Raw genomic sequence first — 15,886 nt, forward strand, 5'->3', positions numbered from 1 at the left:
ATCGTATCGGATTCGCGTCTCCTCATCCGCAGAGCGGGGAACGCTGTGATACTTCAAACTAACATTGCACGCACTTCGATGAATACTTTCGAGCTGAACCAGTGTCTGCACATACAGCCTGGTTAATATCGGTCGTGTTACCATGGCGTCCACACAGGTTGTGAGATCTGTCGGAATATACCATGGCTTGCCCACGTACCCAGCACAAGTCCAAGGACTCACTGCAATCGTCACTGGCGCCAACGGCATTAGCGGCTATCACATGGTCTAACATATCTCTAGAGTGAAAGACATCAATTTTGACTAACACCTGGTGTCAGGTCAGAGCTTTATGCTCGGCTCCCGAGCGTTGGTCCAAGATATATTGCCTTTCGCGACGGCCACCACCAGCGTATTTCTACGAGGGACTGGAAGGCGGCAAGGAACGTGTAGAACATGTAGAGGTCGATTTCCTGACAGAGCCAAAGAGCATCGCCGAAGGATTGAAGAAGATTAAGAAAATGTAAGTTCTGTGGTGGTGTCGAGCGTAGATACTAACACAAGCATCAGTGACCATGTCTTTTTCTTCTCATACGCGCAGTCCAAGCAGAAGGGAGAAGTCCTCGGGATGTGGTCGGATGCAGATGCGTTGGCCGATATCAATACAGTGCTGATCAGCAACTTCATAGACGGTGTGAAGCTCGCCGGCCTGACTCCCAAGCGATTCGTGCTGCAGACGGGAGCCAAAGTGAGTTGCTTTCATCATCGTCTGTGCTCAGCCGTGCTGATTTCTGTGTTCTAGCACTACGGCTTCCACATAGGCCCGGCGACAACACCCTCGTTTGAGACAGATCCCAGAGTAACGCTTGAAAGTAACTTTTATTATCCTCAGGAGGATGCACTGGATCGATATGCGACAGAAGCCGACCTGGGATGGAATGTCTTTCGTCCATCGTACATCATCGGTGCTGTAAGGGAAAATCAATTGAACTACCTTGTGGGCTTCATAGTCTACGGAGCGGTGACTGCCCATCTCAAGCAGACACTTCGCTTTCCAGCGGATTATGCGGCATTCGACAAAGAATTTGTGGCCTCTTCTGCGATGCTCAACGCGTATATGATGGAATGGTCCGTTCTCACACCAGAAGCAAAGAACCAGGCGTTTAATGTGCAAGACGGGTAGGTCGGGTAAGGACGGGCGTATTGAGCATTCTGACAGTCGTCGCTAGCTTGCCTTTCACGTGGAGTCGCTTTTGGCCGTATCTGGCATCTTGGTATGGCGTACCCTGGGCGCCTCCAGAGGTGGACGCTTCAAAGTATCAGACATTCACGTCCAGGAGCGTTCAGACACCCCGCGGGTACGCATTCTCCGTGGAGACTTGTTCAAAAGCGAATCGTAGTCCGACCTGCTGACTTTACCAGCTTCGGCCCCCAGGGTGTGACGCGTTGCACGTTTAGTCTGCTCGAGTGGTCAAAGCAACCAGAAGTGGAGTCCGCATGGGCGCAGCTAAAAGAGCAGCACAGCCTGGTCCTCGACCCATTTCAAGATCGTGAGCAGATTTTCGGCATCACGGACAGCGCCGTCATTGGGGGCTGGCCGTTATCACTCAGCATGCGCAAGGCCAGGAAAATGGGGTTCCTGGGTACAGTCGATTCTTATGAGAGCATGTTCCACACGCTGCAGGAGTTTGTGAAGTTGAAGATGAGCCCGCCGCTTGCCGTTGCTGAATATGTAGAAGAGCTGCCTCCAGCTCTCGGGTCGTAGCATCGGCTGGGTGCAATGAATCTTGTAGCTTTCTCAATGCATGATGTATTGTTTGTTGTCTGAGGCTATCTATGTGGATGGAAGAAGTATGGCTCTGCCAAGACATTACGTAGCACTGGGCTCTTACTTAGGGCTGCGGCTCGCATCCGGAGGATCTCGACCTACAGTATCACCATAGTGACCATAGGTCGAGACCTATGATATTTCCTTTCGTCCACTTTCTTCCCTCACTTCTCATCATCAGCATCATTGCCGCTAAATGGCGTGTTTGATGTTGATGAACTTGACGACACTCTGCTGATCCAGTGGCAAAGTCATGGCTCGCTTCGCCAACTTTTTCAGCTTGCCGCCCCTGTCTCGTCACACGTGCATCGGCAGTTCCGCGCATCAATGTCATCTCCAGGAGCGCGAAGCATCAAGAACCTCTCGAGAAGGGAAGCAGCAAGCGAAGTCTTCGATGAGGTTCTCCAATGGGGGCGACTCATGCCACTTGACGAGGTACAGGCGAGACTGCAGTGCATGAGATTCTGGTCGGCGACTGACCGGTGGTGGCAAGCTCGACGCTCCCATGGACAGCATATAGAAGTGAGAAGAGTATGCATGCGGAAGCCCAGGCAAGGCCGTCTTACCTCACAAGCAACAGCACAAGTGATGGAAGGCAACCCCGATCGGGAAAGGTGACGTCTGTCTTCACTGCGGAAGCACCGACCGTGCTCTTTGACTGGCAGCCGCTTCCCTTGCGCGACCCACTGCTCGCTCGAGTGAGTAGTAGCTACCTCTGTGCTGCCGCGCATCACGATGTGCGTGAAGAATGCGCCTGCCATGCGCAGCCTGGTTCGTTCCCAAATCCGACATTGCTCACTGTTGATTGCCCATGAACACACGAGCTACGCCCATATCAGACCACGCAACGTCAACAGCGCAGACGGTGTTGATATGGCATCTGCTATTCCCGCAGCGTCGACAACGACACACGCATCAGTCCCTCGTGTTTGCAAATGACAAGTGCCCGCTATGAACACGGCGGGAAAGACTACGCGCCGATCAATCGCTTGCATCTCACCAGGTTCTCGGCAGTTGGACATATTGCTTCACAACGGGATGGCGGACAAACGACTTGAATTAGAGTGCGCGGTTGGTAGCCAAACGATCTAGCGGATCCACACGCCTTGCTGTTGAAAATTCTAGGTCTTCGGATCCTGGAAAGAATGCATCATTGTTGCACGGGGTCCAAAAGGTCATTCTCCGCAAGTACCTGTGTGCCTACACAGGTCCTTGCAAGTATCATGCACGAACATGTTGACGGTCGTTCTTGACCTCGTCACGCTTCTCGGCAACATGGCTTCTGCTCTGACAGCGCCTCAAGCGACAGCGTCAGTGGCCATCGACTTGCACCGCTCATGGCCATCATCATCGTCATGCACAGAAGCGATGTTGGTCTCCCTGGAACCACATTTCTTGTCGCCCAGGAGCTGTTCTGAAGACTGGCAAGACTTTCATCGCTGCGGCGAGGTATAAGAAGCATGCAGTCCTGCAAATAATTTTTCACCTCTCATCTTCACAACAGTACTACAATCTACGCCCATTCCGACCTCTCGTCACTCAACCATGCAGTTCCAAATCCTTGCCTTCGCTGCCCTGGCAGCCGCTCTCCCACAAGGCAACACAGACGGTACATTGAGTTCCAAGCCTTTTGGTCGTATGCCACAACCGCTGACAAGGTCTAGGTGACCAACCCCTCACTCCTCCAGTAGCTGGCTCCGTCGATGTCTGCACTGGTGGCTATACTGCACAGTGCTGCGCAACCAATGTGCTGGGCCTTGCCAGTCTCGAGTGCTCTCAAGGTACATTCAAGCCACCATGGTGCGCATAGCAACAATCTAACAGAGGTATAGTACCGGATGTCATCACCTCCAGGGACAATTTTCAGGCCCAATGTGCCGACCAAGGATTATCAGATAACTGCTGCTTGATCCCGATCGTAAGTGCAGCGGCGAGGACTCAATGGATGGATCCATGCTGAAACTGTGACAGCTCGGCCAGGGTCTGATCTGCCAGTCGCCTCAGGGCAACTAGGAGGTGACCGTCATATCAAATATCACCACACAAGCTATGATAAGATGCAATAGAACATATCTAAATACCCACACTCCCAGAATTCGTGAAGCTGATCACATGAAAAGCATTCGCATTGCGAGCACCGATCCTATCGCGGTCCGGTGAGGACCCTATTTGAACTTGCATGACAGTACATGTACCGCAGTGCAAGTCGGTCTCTCTGGCCGTGCGAGCCCATTCACGTTCTTGTCTCACAACCCTCCGTTGCATAGCATGCTTTCCACAGCATGAGTGATTGGTGGTCTACATCACGAAGCAGTCAACTCATCTGACACCTTCTTTGCTCTGTGTTCGATACCTTTCACTCTCAGCGGCTCCTCTGATCAAAAAACCGCGCGGGCCTTTGACTGTGACGTAATCGTCACCTCGTATACGCTATACGACGTCCTGTCCCGATAGCTACATCTAGCAAGATCCATCTTAGATTGACATATGCTTCCACAGATTCAATCATATTTGTTGTAATGATCTATCTGCACCACTTTTGATATTTCAGCGGGCTATAAAAATGACTACTTTGCTGTATTCTCTTCTCGCTCTATTTTCTAGCCTGGCCGCATATCTTGTACTTACGAAACCGAATCCAAAGGCTGACTGCCAAATCTTGACACTCCGATCTCCCAACCAGATCACATCCGTGGACATTTGGTCACTCGTTCTTCAAGCTATCCTCAAGCACCTGCCAGGATATAGTCCGGCACTTATAGCAGGCTCGAATGAGAGCCAGACTTTCCATCTCCCAGCAGTGAGAACAGAAGGCCTTCTACGCATCAGCGACGAGAATATTGCAAGCTTCATCGATGCCGTTGATCCTCAGAGCAGAACGGTGTCCTCTGGAACACACGCAGGCACAATCAACCCACTCTTCCTACCAGCTCAAACAGTACCTCTCATAATCACAATTCTTGCCAATCGGAACTGTCCTATAAGACCTCTAGGTGCCGTCAATACCCGCAATGTTTTCCACTTTCTGAACCCGGCTCTTTGCAGAGATACGACCGCACTCAAAGCTGCCGCGGCGGCTGGCGAGCTTAGTTACGGTGCCAGATTCGGCGGAGAAACAAGGCCTGGGCGAAGAAGGAAGCGCGGCGTGGAATTCTGCGTGGCCATTGAAGTCTTCACGTCGAATGAGATTGTCCTGAGGCAGGAATGCTATTTCCTGCAGTTTTTGCCTAAGAATGCTCTGCCGAAGTGGGACGGGAAAGAGCAACCGAAACCGGAGGCAGTCACGATTCAGGATAATGTGATCAATTGCAAGCTCTCGTTGTCTTCGGAGGATCCTATACGATGGGCAGCTACTTCGAAAGACTATAACCCTATACACGTTTCCAAGATTGGGGCCAACCTCTTTGGGTTTAAGAACGTCATTGCACATGGCAATCACGTTGGTGCCCTTGCTGTGCAACAGCTGCACAAAGACGCGAGCTTCTCCTCGAGTGAAGCTTATCGTACCTGCTGGCAGTCAGACAGGCCTTTCAGCATCGAGCTCGATTTTACGAGACCATTCATCTTGCCCGCCACAGCAGACATACAATGGCTGACACAGCGTGACGCAAGTGAGCAGCCGAGAGTCGGACTTAAAGTCATGAGAGGAGAGAAGGTGTGTCTGGAAGGCAGTGTCGTCAGTAAATGAGCAAATTCAAGTCCACTAGAGCAAGAGGAACGAAGCACAATATCGACCAACAAGTCTTTGGTTTGTCACAGTCTGTTATAAGCTATTATACCTTCTGCGATGACAACCTTCTCCGTCGCACAACTTCGGACACGCTGCACATGCTATCCTGCCATGCCGTTGTAATTTTCTCCAGTGACAAACACCTGTCTGCCAATCACGCCCCTTACTCAAAATCAGCCGGCTGCAAAGTCTTGTTCGCCAACATCTGCCCAACATGTGTCCTGCTGATATCCTCGCCATTGCGACGCAACTTCGACATCAAGATCTTAAAGAATTGCACGGGATTGACCTTGACGGAGCTATCTGGTCGACCCACTTTGCCATCTTCATTCTCCTCAACGAAGCCATCAGCGGAGACCTTCCACCCCTTCTGGATACCACCTGTCGCTAGGCCAAGGAAGCGGCCTGTGGCGAGGTACTGCTTGTACGAGCTGAAGTAGAGCTGTCCAGCAAACAGATTGAGCTGGACAATGTAATCCTCGGGGATCTTCAGACTGAGCTGGCCTCGGCAAATGGTATGCAGGTCCAGGCCATCGAGTGGCTTGTGCGCCATGTTGGTTCTCGCGCGATACATATGGAGCGCAACGTATGGTGACAGAACGACATTGGTCATTAGTCGTGCGGCCTCGAATGGACTGATGATGATCATGTAGTCAATCTCTTGTTGCGTCCTCGTCTTTCGCGCGGTCAGGATCCATTGGACTGAGCGGAGGAAAGAATCAGAGAGAGAATCTTTGCTAGGCGATATGACCGTCCTCGCGAAGTCGTGTGAGACGAGGAGCAGTTGCGGACGCAGTCGCGAGACATCATACTCCTTACCTGCCGTGGTGTTGAGCAAGGTTTCAAAGGCGGGGATTGGTGCGTACGCTGAGGTGCGGTTCAAGATTCCGGTGTCCAAGAGGTGCTGCCAATACTTCCAAAGAGCATGAGTGGCCGCTCGCGCTGGGGCTGGCTTCTCGACTACACGCTCCGCATCAACATCGGCCTCCTTGGAGACTTCTCTCTCCTGCTCCTCAGTGAGCTTGCGACCAGTCCACTCGAGTAGTCCGAACAGCTGACAGCGGTCAATGATTGCCTGAGAGCGGCTGATGCCCTCCGCACTTCTCAATTTCGTGTCCTTTGCCAATCTGGCGAGCGGTGTATCCGTGCTCAGCTTTGGCTCATACCGAGTCTCGATGGTGCGACCTTCTGGTTCAAGGAACCTCTGAGCCACTGCCTTGGTCAGATTGCGCGTCCCATTCTCCTTCGTCCTCCCCCAAAGCTCCTCTTGTCGGTTGAAGCGATCATTCTGTGCCGCCCATAGACTCATGTTGTGCCGCATCTCGCCATGCGTCTGCGCAATGGACCAGCGAAGAACATCAGAAACGCTGATGCTATCCTCGGTGTGGAATTTGGAGACCGTGCGAATTTGTCTCTCGATATCTTGCGGGATGACAAAAACCACCGTCTGACCCTTTCCTAGTTTCCGCATTCTCATGCAAGCTTGCAGAAGACGGTCTTTCACGAGACCAGTGCCCAGGTGCACGCGGCCCTGTACCGCGGAGGCAATTTCAAGTCAATGCCTCGGGTGTGTGCCTCGTCGAGATAGACCACACATCGGTCCATGCGAGCTGCATAAGAGGAAGTCTGAAGATACTCCCAGCGACCACTACGGTCGACAACACAGAGTTCATCGTTCTCGTTGCAATAAACAGCTGCCTCCTTTTCCGTTGCATCACATCTTGCAAGCCAAGCTTTCGCGACTCCGAAGTTATCAAGCTCCAGAATTTGAGCTCCCGGGTCGAGCACAACGTCGATAGATGGCTCCAGCTGCATGATCATGTCGAGAAGCTGCTCAGCGTCCGATAGCGACGCATCAACCGCCGGTGCCGTAACAGTCACTGAGTTCCCGACTTGTAGTAAGTAGCTCATGACAAGAGCGTCCGTATGCTTCTGTGCTGGCAGTTCCAACTGGTCGACATCGAGAGGAAGGACAATTTTCGCGTCCTGAGTGCCGGAAAATCCCTTCGTGGGCAAGTGCTTCTTCCTGCCCAGGTCGCAGCCAGAGGAGGAAAGTTTAGAAGGATACTCCTTGACGTCTTTCGGAAACACAGTGCGCGACAGGAACCAATCAATGGCAGCCTTCGATTGTCTGAGGTGAGGAAATATCTTCTTCCGGCAAGTTGCTTCGTCTCTGGGGTTGAGGCTGTCGATATGACGGAACTCTAGCGGCATGTCCGTCTTCTGGACCCAGAGATGGTAATCTTGGTCGGCTTGATCGCATGTCATCAACTGACCGAGCAAGGAAAATAAATCCTCGTCCTCTAGCCCTCCGTAATAGTACGAAAGCGACGTTAGGAGCAACTGCACGTCTGGGTGACTGAACTCTGAGCGTGGAGTAGGGTTGTCTTTGGCTCTGTATGGCACTGCCAATCTCATTCGTGGCACACGCGTAGCGAGCCCATACTGTACCCGCCAACGCTTCGTGCGGAAAACAAAGTCCAGAATTCCACCAGCGAGGAGACCACGCACAAGCAATAGTGCCATCTTGTACTCTTTGTTCCAGAATGAACTCCGATGAATGACTTCCAATTCTGACGGGCTGGGTTCTCTACAGCCAATGAAGGCCCGAACTGCCGCTCGCGTGTGTGGATCAGTTGCTGAGGGGAGCTCGTGCAAGCCGTTTTCACAAACGTCGTCCGCGATACTCTGCATGAGCTGCTCTCCAGCTGTCTCGTCAAGCAGTCGAGTTCGCGGAAAACTACCAGCAATGCCTTTGGTGCATTCAATGGCGCCAGAGCGTGCATCGCCGATACTTGCCGCGTATTTCTGCACAAGGCTCAGGATTTGGTGGATGACACTCCACCTGTCTGACGAGCCCTCAATAGGACCGGGCAGTCCCATGGTATAGACCAGCTCGAATTTCACGCTTAAGTTCTCATCACTCTCGTCGATGATGTCCCGGGATTTCTGGTCGAAAAAGTCTTGTATCCGCAGGAGAATTTCTCCAGTGTCCTCGTTACCCGCAATGAAGTTCTCTGTAGAAGTGAGCTTGAAAGAGAGGAGGTGCTCCGGCTGCACCAGCAGCACACCGCCCTCTCTCATACATTCTTGGCAGAGCTGGAGAACCGCCTCAGCACCAGCCTTGCGCAGCTTCAGAGCCCGAGAGTAGGGGAGATAGTAGATGCGACGGCCGATCATGCCACCCAATTTCGAGATCAGAACCTGCGCCATTTGCTTGCTCTGTGCTTTGCCGGCTATCACTCTGACGACCTGTTGCCCATTCGCGAGGGCGGCAGCGACCATTGGAGATATGACAGAGGACTTACCGTCGCCCATTACGAGCTGAAGGACTTCATTGCCTCCAGAATCCTTGCGCAGCTCCGAGGCGATAGATTCTTGAACTTCGCGAATCAAAATCGAACTCTCGATCTCCAACAACAATGTTTCCGGAAATGACCTTGGGTCCCAGTTTGTATGACCAGTGTTGCCCAACTCCCACCTCAGATCGTCTTTGTTGTCAGACTTCAGAGCATCGAGCATGCGCTCGGCACGCTGCACATCGGTGATGGCGAGTCCATACTGTATGATGGCTTCCCGCCACTCTGGTCTGTGATCCAGCTTCCGCCAGTGGTTGCGGTTCAGCTGCTCTAAGAACAAGGACGGTGAAATTCGTGGCCATTGGAGGCCCTCGCGATCTCCAGACAGTTGTCGAAGCTGGGTTGTGGCGGTGTCCTCCAGAGTCTCGTAGATGCGACTCAAGCGCTCAGTGCAGAGTTCAAGGTGGTGGAAAAGACCATCTTCCGTGGGCAGTGCATACCTGGACGGATCATCTTCGTTGCGCACACGAAGGGCTTCCAAACTGCCTCTCAAGTCACCCACATACTGTGTCTCATAGGCGCCGTCCTCTGAGCTCACGAGACTGTCTATCAGCCCGCTCAGTGCTACGGTGGCTTGCTCAGCGACGAGGTTGATTGTTGAGGGCTTACTGTGCAGCATCAAGGTTGGTAGTTTGTCCCTCGGAATCTTTGGAGACTCCCCTGTGAAGATGTCATCCACCGTAACATGACTGCTTGTCGATTTGGGCTGCACTGCCTTCTCGCGTGACCAGTCAGGCACAATTAGCTCGCCGATGGGTAGATCGTGGAGGAGGTCTTCAAGTTCTTCGCAAAATAGTTTCAGTGCTCGATTGTTTGACCAGCCCTCGAAAGCTTTCGTCACAGCCTGCATGGCAGAAGGAACATCAATGTACTCCTTGGCACGATTTTCCGCCGCGGGGGACAGTGGAACAGGAGGTCGTCCCGGTGCAGCTTTCCACTGCTTCATGAGCTCAAGCGAAAGGACTCTGACGGCGCCTTCACTGTGTCTCACATAATCATTCTTCCGGCGCATTTCGGCGGCTCTCTCGGTTTCGAGCCTATCTGCACCAGCCCGCATCTTGATGGTCTTACGAGGAACTCTCACATCCGGACTCTCGTCATACGTGACTTTTGCAGCGGCCACTCTGTCTGTTATCGCGTCCAGATTCACTTCCAGGCCGTCTTTCGGGCAAAAATTGTCAGCATTCGGAGTCATAAGACCACGCACCGAGTCCGCAGAATAGAAAACCGCGATAACTTGGAGTAATTGGACATTGGCGTCCGTCGAGAAAGCCATGGTTGCCAGCCACGTTCGCAGGGCGTAGAGGTCGACATGAGCACCTTCTTCTGTAAGTGTTCGGTACAGAGCCAGAAGATATGGGCCAATTGATTTCTCTTCGGAAGTCTGGGTCAAAACACCATCGTACTTGAGTAAGCCCTTCGCCAGCGGTGTGTAGGCACCGAAGACGTTGTCGAGTCCTTCCAAAAGCGACCATATGGCGCCTCGTGCCGGCAGCTGCCACTGGATGCAGTTCTGTCTTACGCTCAGCATTGCAGATATACGCCAAGCTCTAGAAAAGCGCTGGAAGTCGCCGACATGGTCGCGTGCCTCCAAATGGTGGATATCGTCATCGGAGGTATGATTTTCTGCCCCAAATCCGGTTCTGCTGAACACTGCCGTTCGCGCAAGATCGCGGTCCAACAATTTGCGCGGTACGTGCTCCAGATTGGGAATCTGGATATCAGCGCCAGGATAGAAGATTTTCGAGCGTCGTGCCTGAGCGAACAGCGCTTCTACAGCCTTGAAGAGTTCCCCATGCTGTGACATAAAGCTGAGCTTGAGGTCCCACTGGACATTCTGCATGAGTTCCGCATCTGCTGGGTAGTAACAGCGGGCGGGAGTGAGCTCCGCAAGCTTCTTTAAGAGGGAAACATCCTCATAAGTGAGCTGCTCAAAGGAAGATACAGCAGCAGAGCGCAGAATTGACAACGCTTGCTCTGTGCCCGTTTTCGCGATCAGCGGATCCGGCAGCGCGGAAGAAGTCAGGGCGTGGAGATAGGCAAGGTATAGCTTGGACTGCAAGCTTCCATGGTCTACCAGACGCCCTAAGCGCTTATCGATCTCCAGATCATGCACTTTGGTCACTGTGCGCCGGTCGACGGTAACACTGACATGATCCATAGCTCGCTCGTAATGTACCTGGCCTTCAGGCACCAGCAGACATCGACTGCAGGTGCCGGTCGGCTTGTGTAGGATCAATTTGTTGTTGAGCCCGATGAGGACGCCTGAGGACTGGTCCTCGTCCACAGCCATGCCACGAAATTCTTTCGAGCGTAAAAGTTTGTCATGCTCTCTCAGGGTAAAGCCAAGCTGCACAGTGGGCAGCTGGATGTCAAGTTCGTATGCGCCAGGCAGCAGAGATATAACTATCTTTGTGGCGCTGACCAGTGGGGAGAATATGTTACCAATGGCGATCGCTGAGGAGCTTGTAGCGCTCAAAAGTCGTCGTGACTGAGAGGACTCTCCTTGATGCAGCAGCCAGCTGGAAGAGTGCTTCTTCTTGATCATAGTCCAGACATCTGTACCAGACACACTCCAAGGCTCATTTGCTGGGCGAAATTGCACAGTGCCGCTCTCAGCGTGGTACCACTGGACCATTTCGTGAACGAATTGGTCTGGGAATTGACCCCGAAAGAGCCTACGAGGGAGCAGTTCGAATGTATCGCCGCCTTTGCACGCAAGAACAAGCAGATCACGCGGTACTCCCTGCTCACGAGAGGTCAGTCCTAGATGAACACTGTAACCATCGCCAAAGTGGCCCTTGGCCGAGAAGGACATTCCAGGCTGACTGGAAGCTAGCACCTCGATGTTCGACCCGAAGAGGGCCTGAAAAGTCTCGTGTTTCGTATACGCGAGTGGTGGTGCCTTGAGACCGATGCCTCCCACGCGAAGTTCCCCCGAAAGCAGACTGTAATGAATGTCTAGCCCTCCGATTTCGTTGGAACACGAGGAGTGGGTGGTCATCCAGTAGTCCAGGTCACCACCGAGGGAAGACCAACCACCGTTGCTTGCCTCGTACCCAAGCCAAGCTTGCTCGAGAGCTATGTGTAATCCGTCGTGCTGCTTTTGTAGCGTCGGGCGGCTGAGGAACAGGACATGCTTCAGTCGAGCCTCTAGCAAGGTAAGCAGTGTACCCTTGTCTTTCTTCGGTCGCTCAGATACCGTGATCGCAATGTGAATCAGAATAGCGGAATCCTCTCGGTTCGATAGGATGGTAGCCAGGTCTTCATGATCGACATTGAAGGTCGCGGCGCAGACTAGTGCCACCTCGACGCTCTTGGTGGTGAAGTGTAGGTAATCGGCCCGATCATCACTTTGCTGAGCCTTGCTTCGCAAGGTCAGCAGCCACTGGTATGCGGCATCGCGTGCCTGCTTCAGAAATGCCAGAGACTGTCCATAGATAGGCCCAAAGCGGGCATGCGTGAGCAGGCGACATGCAATTGACGCAAAGATGACCAACGCATTCATCGATTCCCAATTTTCCTTCACACGCGTGAAAGCCTCGCCGAGAATTTTCAACAGAGGCTGCGCGAAATCCCTATGGCTGAGCACAGCATGAGCCTTATATCCAGAGAGCCCTGTGCTCTCTTCATCTCTTGGCCCGACTTGATTGATGCACTGTAGAAACACCAACACTGTTTCTTCTTTCTTGAGGTCGACATTAGGCATTGCCAGCTGTAGTAATATGTTGTACCAATGCATCCGCATATCCACAGGAATATGGCACAACTCCTTGAACTCGTCGAGAGACATATGGCCTGGGCACATTGACTGAACTGCAACAGCATCATTCGGCTTGCAGGCAGCAGGGCCGCTCGAGGGTCGAAACAGAAACTCCGAGATAGCCTTCGATGGACCAAGGCAGGAAAACGTACAGTAGCGCGCAGCGAAGTCGGTTCGAGCCAACGTCTCAATAAAACAATTGGTGGTCTTGTCCAAATATCTGTACTGGGTAGCGTTGCGACGGCAAACGTTCGATTCGTGAGCCGTCGAGACGTAGACCATCCTGCGATGCGTAGCAGCATGCATCTTGTTCTTAGTCCATATGACGACGCGCTGGTCCTCATCGGCAATGTACTCCTGTGACAAGTGTGGGTCTTCCTGGAGTGCGTACTGGTTCCTCGGTTGCACACCCCCCGTATTCTCAAGACCAAGCACTTCTCTGAGCAAATGAAAAGTAGCGTCCCGCCATTGGGCGAACCAATGAGGTATACGGAGCTCGAATATCACCGACTTTGCCTCTTGCTCGTTGTAAGGAAGGGGATCTTCGAAAACTTCCATCCTCATCTTGTCGGCGGAGCCTTCGAGATAGCACTTCTTGCACTGCGGGTCGTGTTCAGGTCTGGTGTAGGTTTGGTATGGCGGATAAATGCTCGTAACCTCTTGCTGATACTCGTCGTGCTCAAGCGCAGACGCCGCTTTCTTCTTCTGCTCGTATTTCGGAATTTGTTGTTGTAACTCTGCGAACTTCTCTTGTCTACCATTCTCACCGATCTCTTCGTGCGCTTCACGCAATTCTTGCATTGCATCGTCCTGTTCGAAGTACTGTACTGCAAAACAGTCCTTGTCGCAAGGCTTCGCGAAGATGCTAGTGGCCTCGTTGCCTCTGCGATCAATTAAGTACTGCTCGACGATAGCTAGTCTGCGCACTTGGTCTTGAGAAGGCAGTAAAAGATGCTGCAGACTTTCGGTGGGTATGCAAGGATCATAGTTGGCGAGGAAAGGGCAAGCTGTTATAGCGCACCGATCGATCGCTATCCACAACTCCAAAGCCGTAAGCAACATGCCAGAGAGGCTCTCAGGATTGCGATGTTGGCCGAGTGGCTGCTCCTCACTCTTCTCGCGAGCATCGTAAGCGGATCGTGCAAGCTCGACATAGTGCCTAAGAGCATTTGCAAGCTCAGAGCAAACATCATCAGCGCCCTCAGCACTCGTGAAGCGAGCCCAGTCACTCAAGTGACGACGACTCCATCGCTCAAACTCTTTCAGATTGGCAATCTTATAGGCAGTTGCGCAGTTCAGATTCAATATCGGGATCGCGGAAGAGCTGTGTGGCGTGAACTCCGATCGGGGCTCGAACACACTCGAATGGGAGGCCATCGCGCGATGTCTGCTGTTGGTCAAGTACTCGTCGAGTCCCGGTAGAGAGGTAGCACAGTCTTCTTCGAACCTCAAATGCTCCAAGGCTGGCAAGTTGCGACAGGAGTTTGGCTCACTTTTCTGGACACTTTCCCAGCGCTCAGATATAGTCTTGTTGCACTCACTCTGGATTTCATGCAGCAACTGCTGGATCCATCCCGGAACACCCGGACCCAGCTTCTGAAGCCTGCGAGCGACTTTGCAAGACATGGCGTATTGAACGTCCGTAGGTGCACCCAGACGCCGCGCGTTCTCCAGGAGCTGAGCAACGAAGAACGCCATGAAGGCTTTGTATACCGTGTTGCTCCCTGAGTCAAGTGCTCGTGTGCAGATCAATTGACACACCACACGAATCAGTAGCCACATGGGTGAACGGCGCCAGGGGCGCTCGGCGTTGTCTCATAGAACATCATCGCGGGTGTATTTGCAGATCGTGGTAATCCGGCTGCCTGCTGGCTCACCGTGCGAACCTAACAGGCAGGCGACCAGGAGCTCGCAAACGATGCCGGGATGGGTGGTATCCCGCTCCTCATCGACGCTCTCTTTGCCTTTGCGCACCTGCGGCTGCTGGTGAGGTGCAGCCTGGCTGCTCATTGTCGACAAGGTCTGGGCCAGCACCGCACGAAACTCGCGCGCATCAAACGCTGTGGTAGAGATCGAGGTAGCGCGGGCGGGAAATTGGCGCATGATGCGATTTTCACTCAAGACGTTTTTGTTCTGTAGCGCAAGTTCGAAGGCTTCGAAGTGTACCTCGTGTACTGATTTGGTGATAAGAAGTCCGGCATTTTGTGCCTGAATCCGCAGCGGAAGTGACTGTCCCGGCAGAAGTGACTCGAGACAACTGAGGACCTCCGTTTCGCTCAGGATGCCATCAACAACGGAATGGCAGCGACTCGCATTGGACATAGCGACCACAACCTGTTGGATGATAGGCCTCGCATGTTTGATATCATTTGTTTTCAGGGGGTCCTTCTTTTCAGCCCGGTCAAGCTCGCGTTGGAATTCTTGAAGAGCCTTGGACGTGAGACTCAGGAGCTCGCAGTCGATGTCGGCTTTGTCCTCAGCTTGAGGAAGTTGTGGTGGTAGAAAGACATGATGTACAATTCGGTCGAACAGCTCCGGATCGCTGATGGAAACCGACATGGTGGCGATATGATCGTTAACAAGTTGTGTCGTCGGCGAGGTTTAGGTCGAGATGTGCGCGACCTTGTGGGGCGCAGAATTCGGTTGTGCGGCGATACAGTGTTTGACGCTAATGCACGATCGCGCGCTAGCGTTGACAGGGCTAAGTGAAGCCCGAAGTGAAGCTCGACGACGATGCATTTGCAAAGGTGCATCTACGCGACAACGTCGCCTAAACAGACGACCACAATTTGTCGGTGCATTGGTCATCTCCCAGGCAAGACGCTGCCGGGTGTGCTTGATCGCGTTGCAGATGGAGAAGGGCAAACAGCGGCGTTTGTCGACAAACGAACGCGGTGGTAACTTTAGACCAGCTCGCCGGGACAAATGAGACTCGTTGTTAGCCAGCGACCACCACTGCGCTGAGATCATGTTGCTTACTTTAAGAAGGCGAATGGGCAGTGCGCGCGCCCTAGCGAGTGAGCTCCATCATGTGCCTCCTTCAGTTGAGGAGATGTTCCGTTGTGCATGAGTCACGTCTATCCTCTGCCTCAGTGATCAGCATCACATTCGGATCTTTGAGTGCTGCTTCCGCGGACCATCGACGAAGCCATTGTTACGGACGATGTCTGGCGCCAAAGGAAAAGTGGGCTAGCTTGATTGCATTCGTGGTCGAAGGCTCTTCCTTC

General features: G+C 52.9%; 4 protein-coding genes across 8 annotated transcripts; 3 read left to right on the forward strand and 1 right to left on the reverse strand.

Annotated features, from left to right (window-relative positions):
• Positions 1 to 142: 142 nt before the first annotated feature.
• Positions 143 to 1,744, forward strand: CKM354_000575400 (uncharacterized protein; the record flags this gene model as incomplete). The annotated part of the gene is made up of 6 exons (XM_044801036.1): positions 143 to 265; positions 321 to 502; positions 550 to 727; positions 782 to 1,158; positions 1,209 to 1,337; positions 1,402 to 1,744. 6 exons carry the CDS (start codon positions 143 to 145, stop codon positions 1,742 to 1,744), a joined length of 1,332 nt encoding a protein of 443 aa, XP_044656971.1.
• A 1,608-nt stretch (positions 1,745 to 3,352) lies between these two features.
• Positions 3,353 to 3,820, forward strand: CKM354_000575500 (uncharacterized protein; the record flags this gene model as incomplete). Its single annotated transcript, XM_044801037.1, has 4 exons — positions 3,353 to 3,416; positions 3,472 to 3,588; positions 3,640 to 3,725; positions 3,779 to 3,820. The coding sequence occupies 4 exons, from the start codon at positions 3,353 to 3,355 to the stop codon at positions 3,818 to 3,820; spliced, it is 309 nt and encodes a 102-aa protein (XP_044656972.1).
• Positions 3,821 to 4,370: 550 nt separating this feature from the next.
• Positions 4,371 to 5,495, forward strand: CKM354_000575600 (uncharacterized protein; the record flags this gene model as incomplete). The annotated part of the gene is made up of 1 exon (XM_044801038.1): positions 4,371 to 5,495. One exon carries the CDS (start codon positions 4,371 to 4,373, stop codon positions 5,493 to 5,495), a length of 1,125 nt encoding a protein of 374 aa, XP_044656973.1.
• Positions 5,496 to 5,700: 205 nt separating this feature from the next.
• CKM354_000575700 (uncharacterized protein) lies at positions 5,701 to 15,218 on the reverse strand (the record flags this gene model as incomplete). 5 transcript variants are annotated; one of them, XM_044801039.1, is made up of 3 exons in its annotated part: positions 5,701 to 7,068; positions 7,128 to 14,383; positions 14,537 to 15,218. In XM_044801039.1, the coding sequence occupies 3 exons, from the start codon at positions 15,216 to 15,218 to the stop codon at positions 5,701 to 5,703; spliced, it is 9,306 nt and encodes a 3,101-aa protein (XP_044656974.1). The 5 variants fall into 5 exon arrangements, with proteins under 5 accessions (XP_044656974.1, XP_044656975.1, XP_044656976.1 ...); XM_044801042.1 differs by lacking the exon at positions 5,701 to 7,068 and having other exon boundaries at positions 13,081 to 13,098; positions 13,167 to 14,383; XM_044801043.1 differs by lacking the exons at positions 5,701 to 7,068; positions 7,128 to 14,383 and having other exon boundaries at positions 14,605 to 14,661; positions 14,826 to 15,218.
• Positions 15,219 to 15,886: the final 668 nt, after the last annotated feature.

The sequence above is a fragment of the Cercospora kikuchii genome, assembly GCF_019650295.1.
Source record: "Cercospora kikuchii DNA, contig_00003, whole genome shotgun sequence".
Classification (NCBI taxonomy): Eukaryota; Fungi; Ascomycota; class Dothideomycetes; order Mycosphaerellales; family Mycosphaerellaceae; genus Cercospora; species Cercospora kikuchii.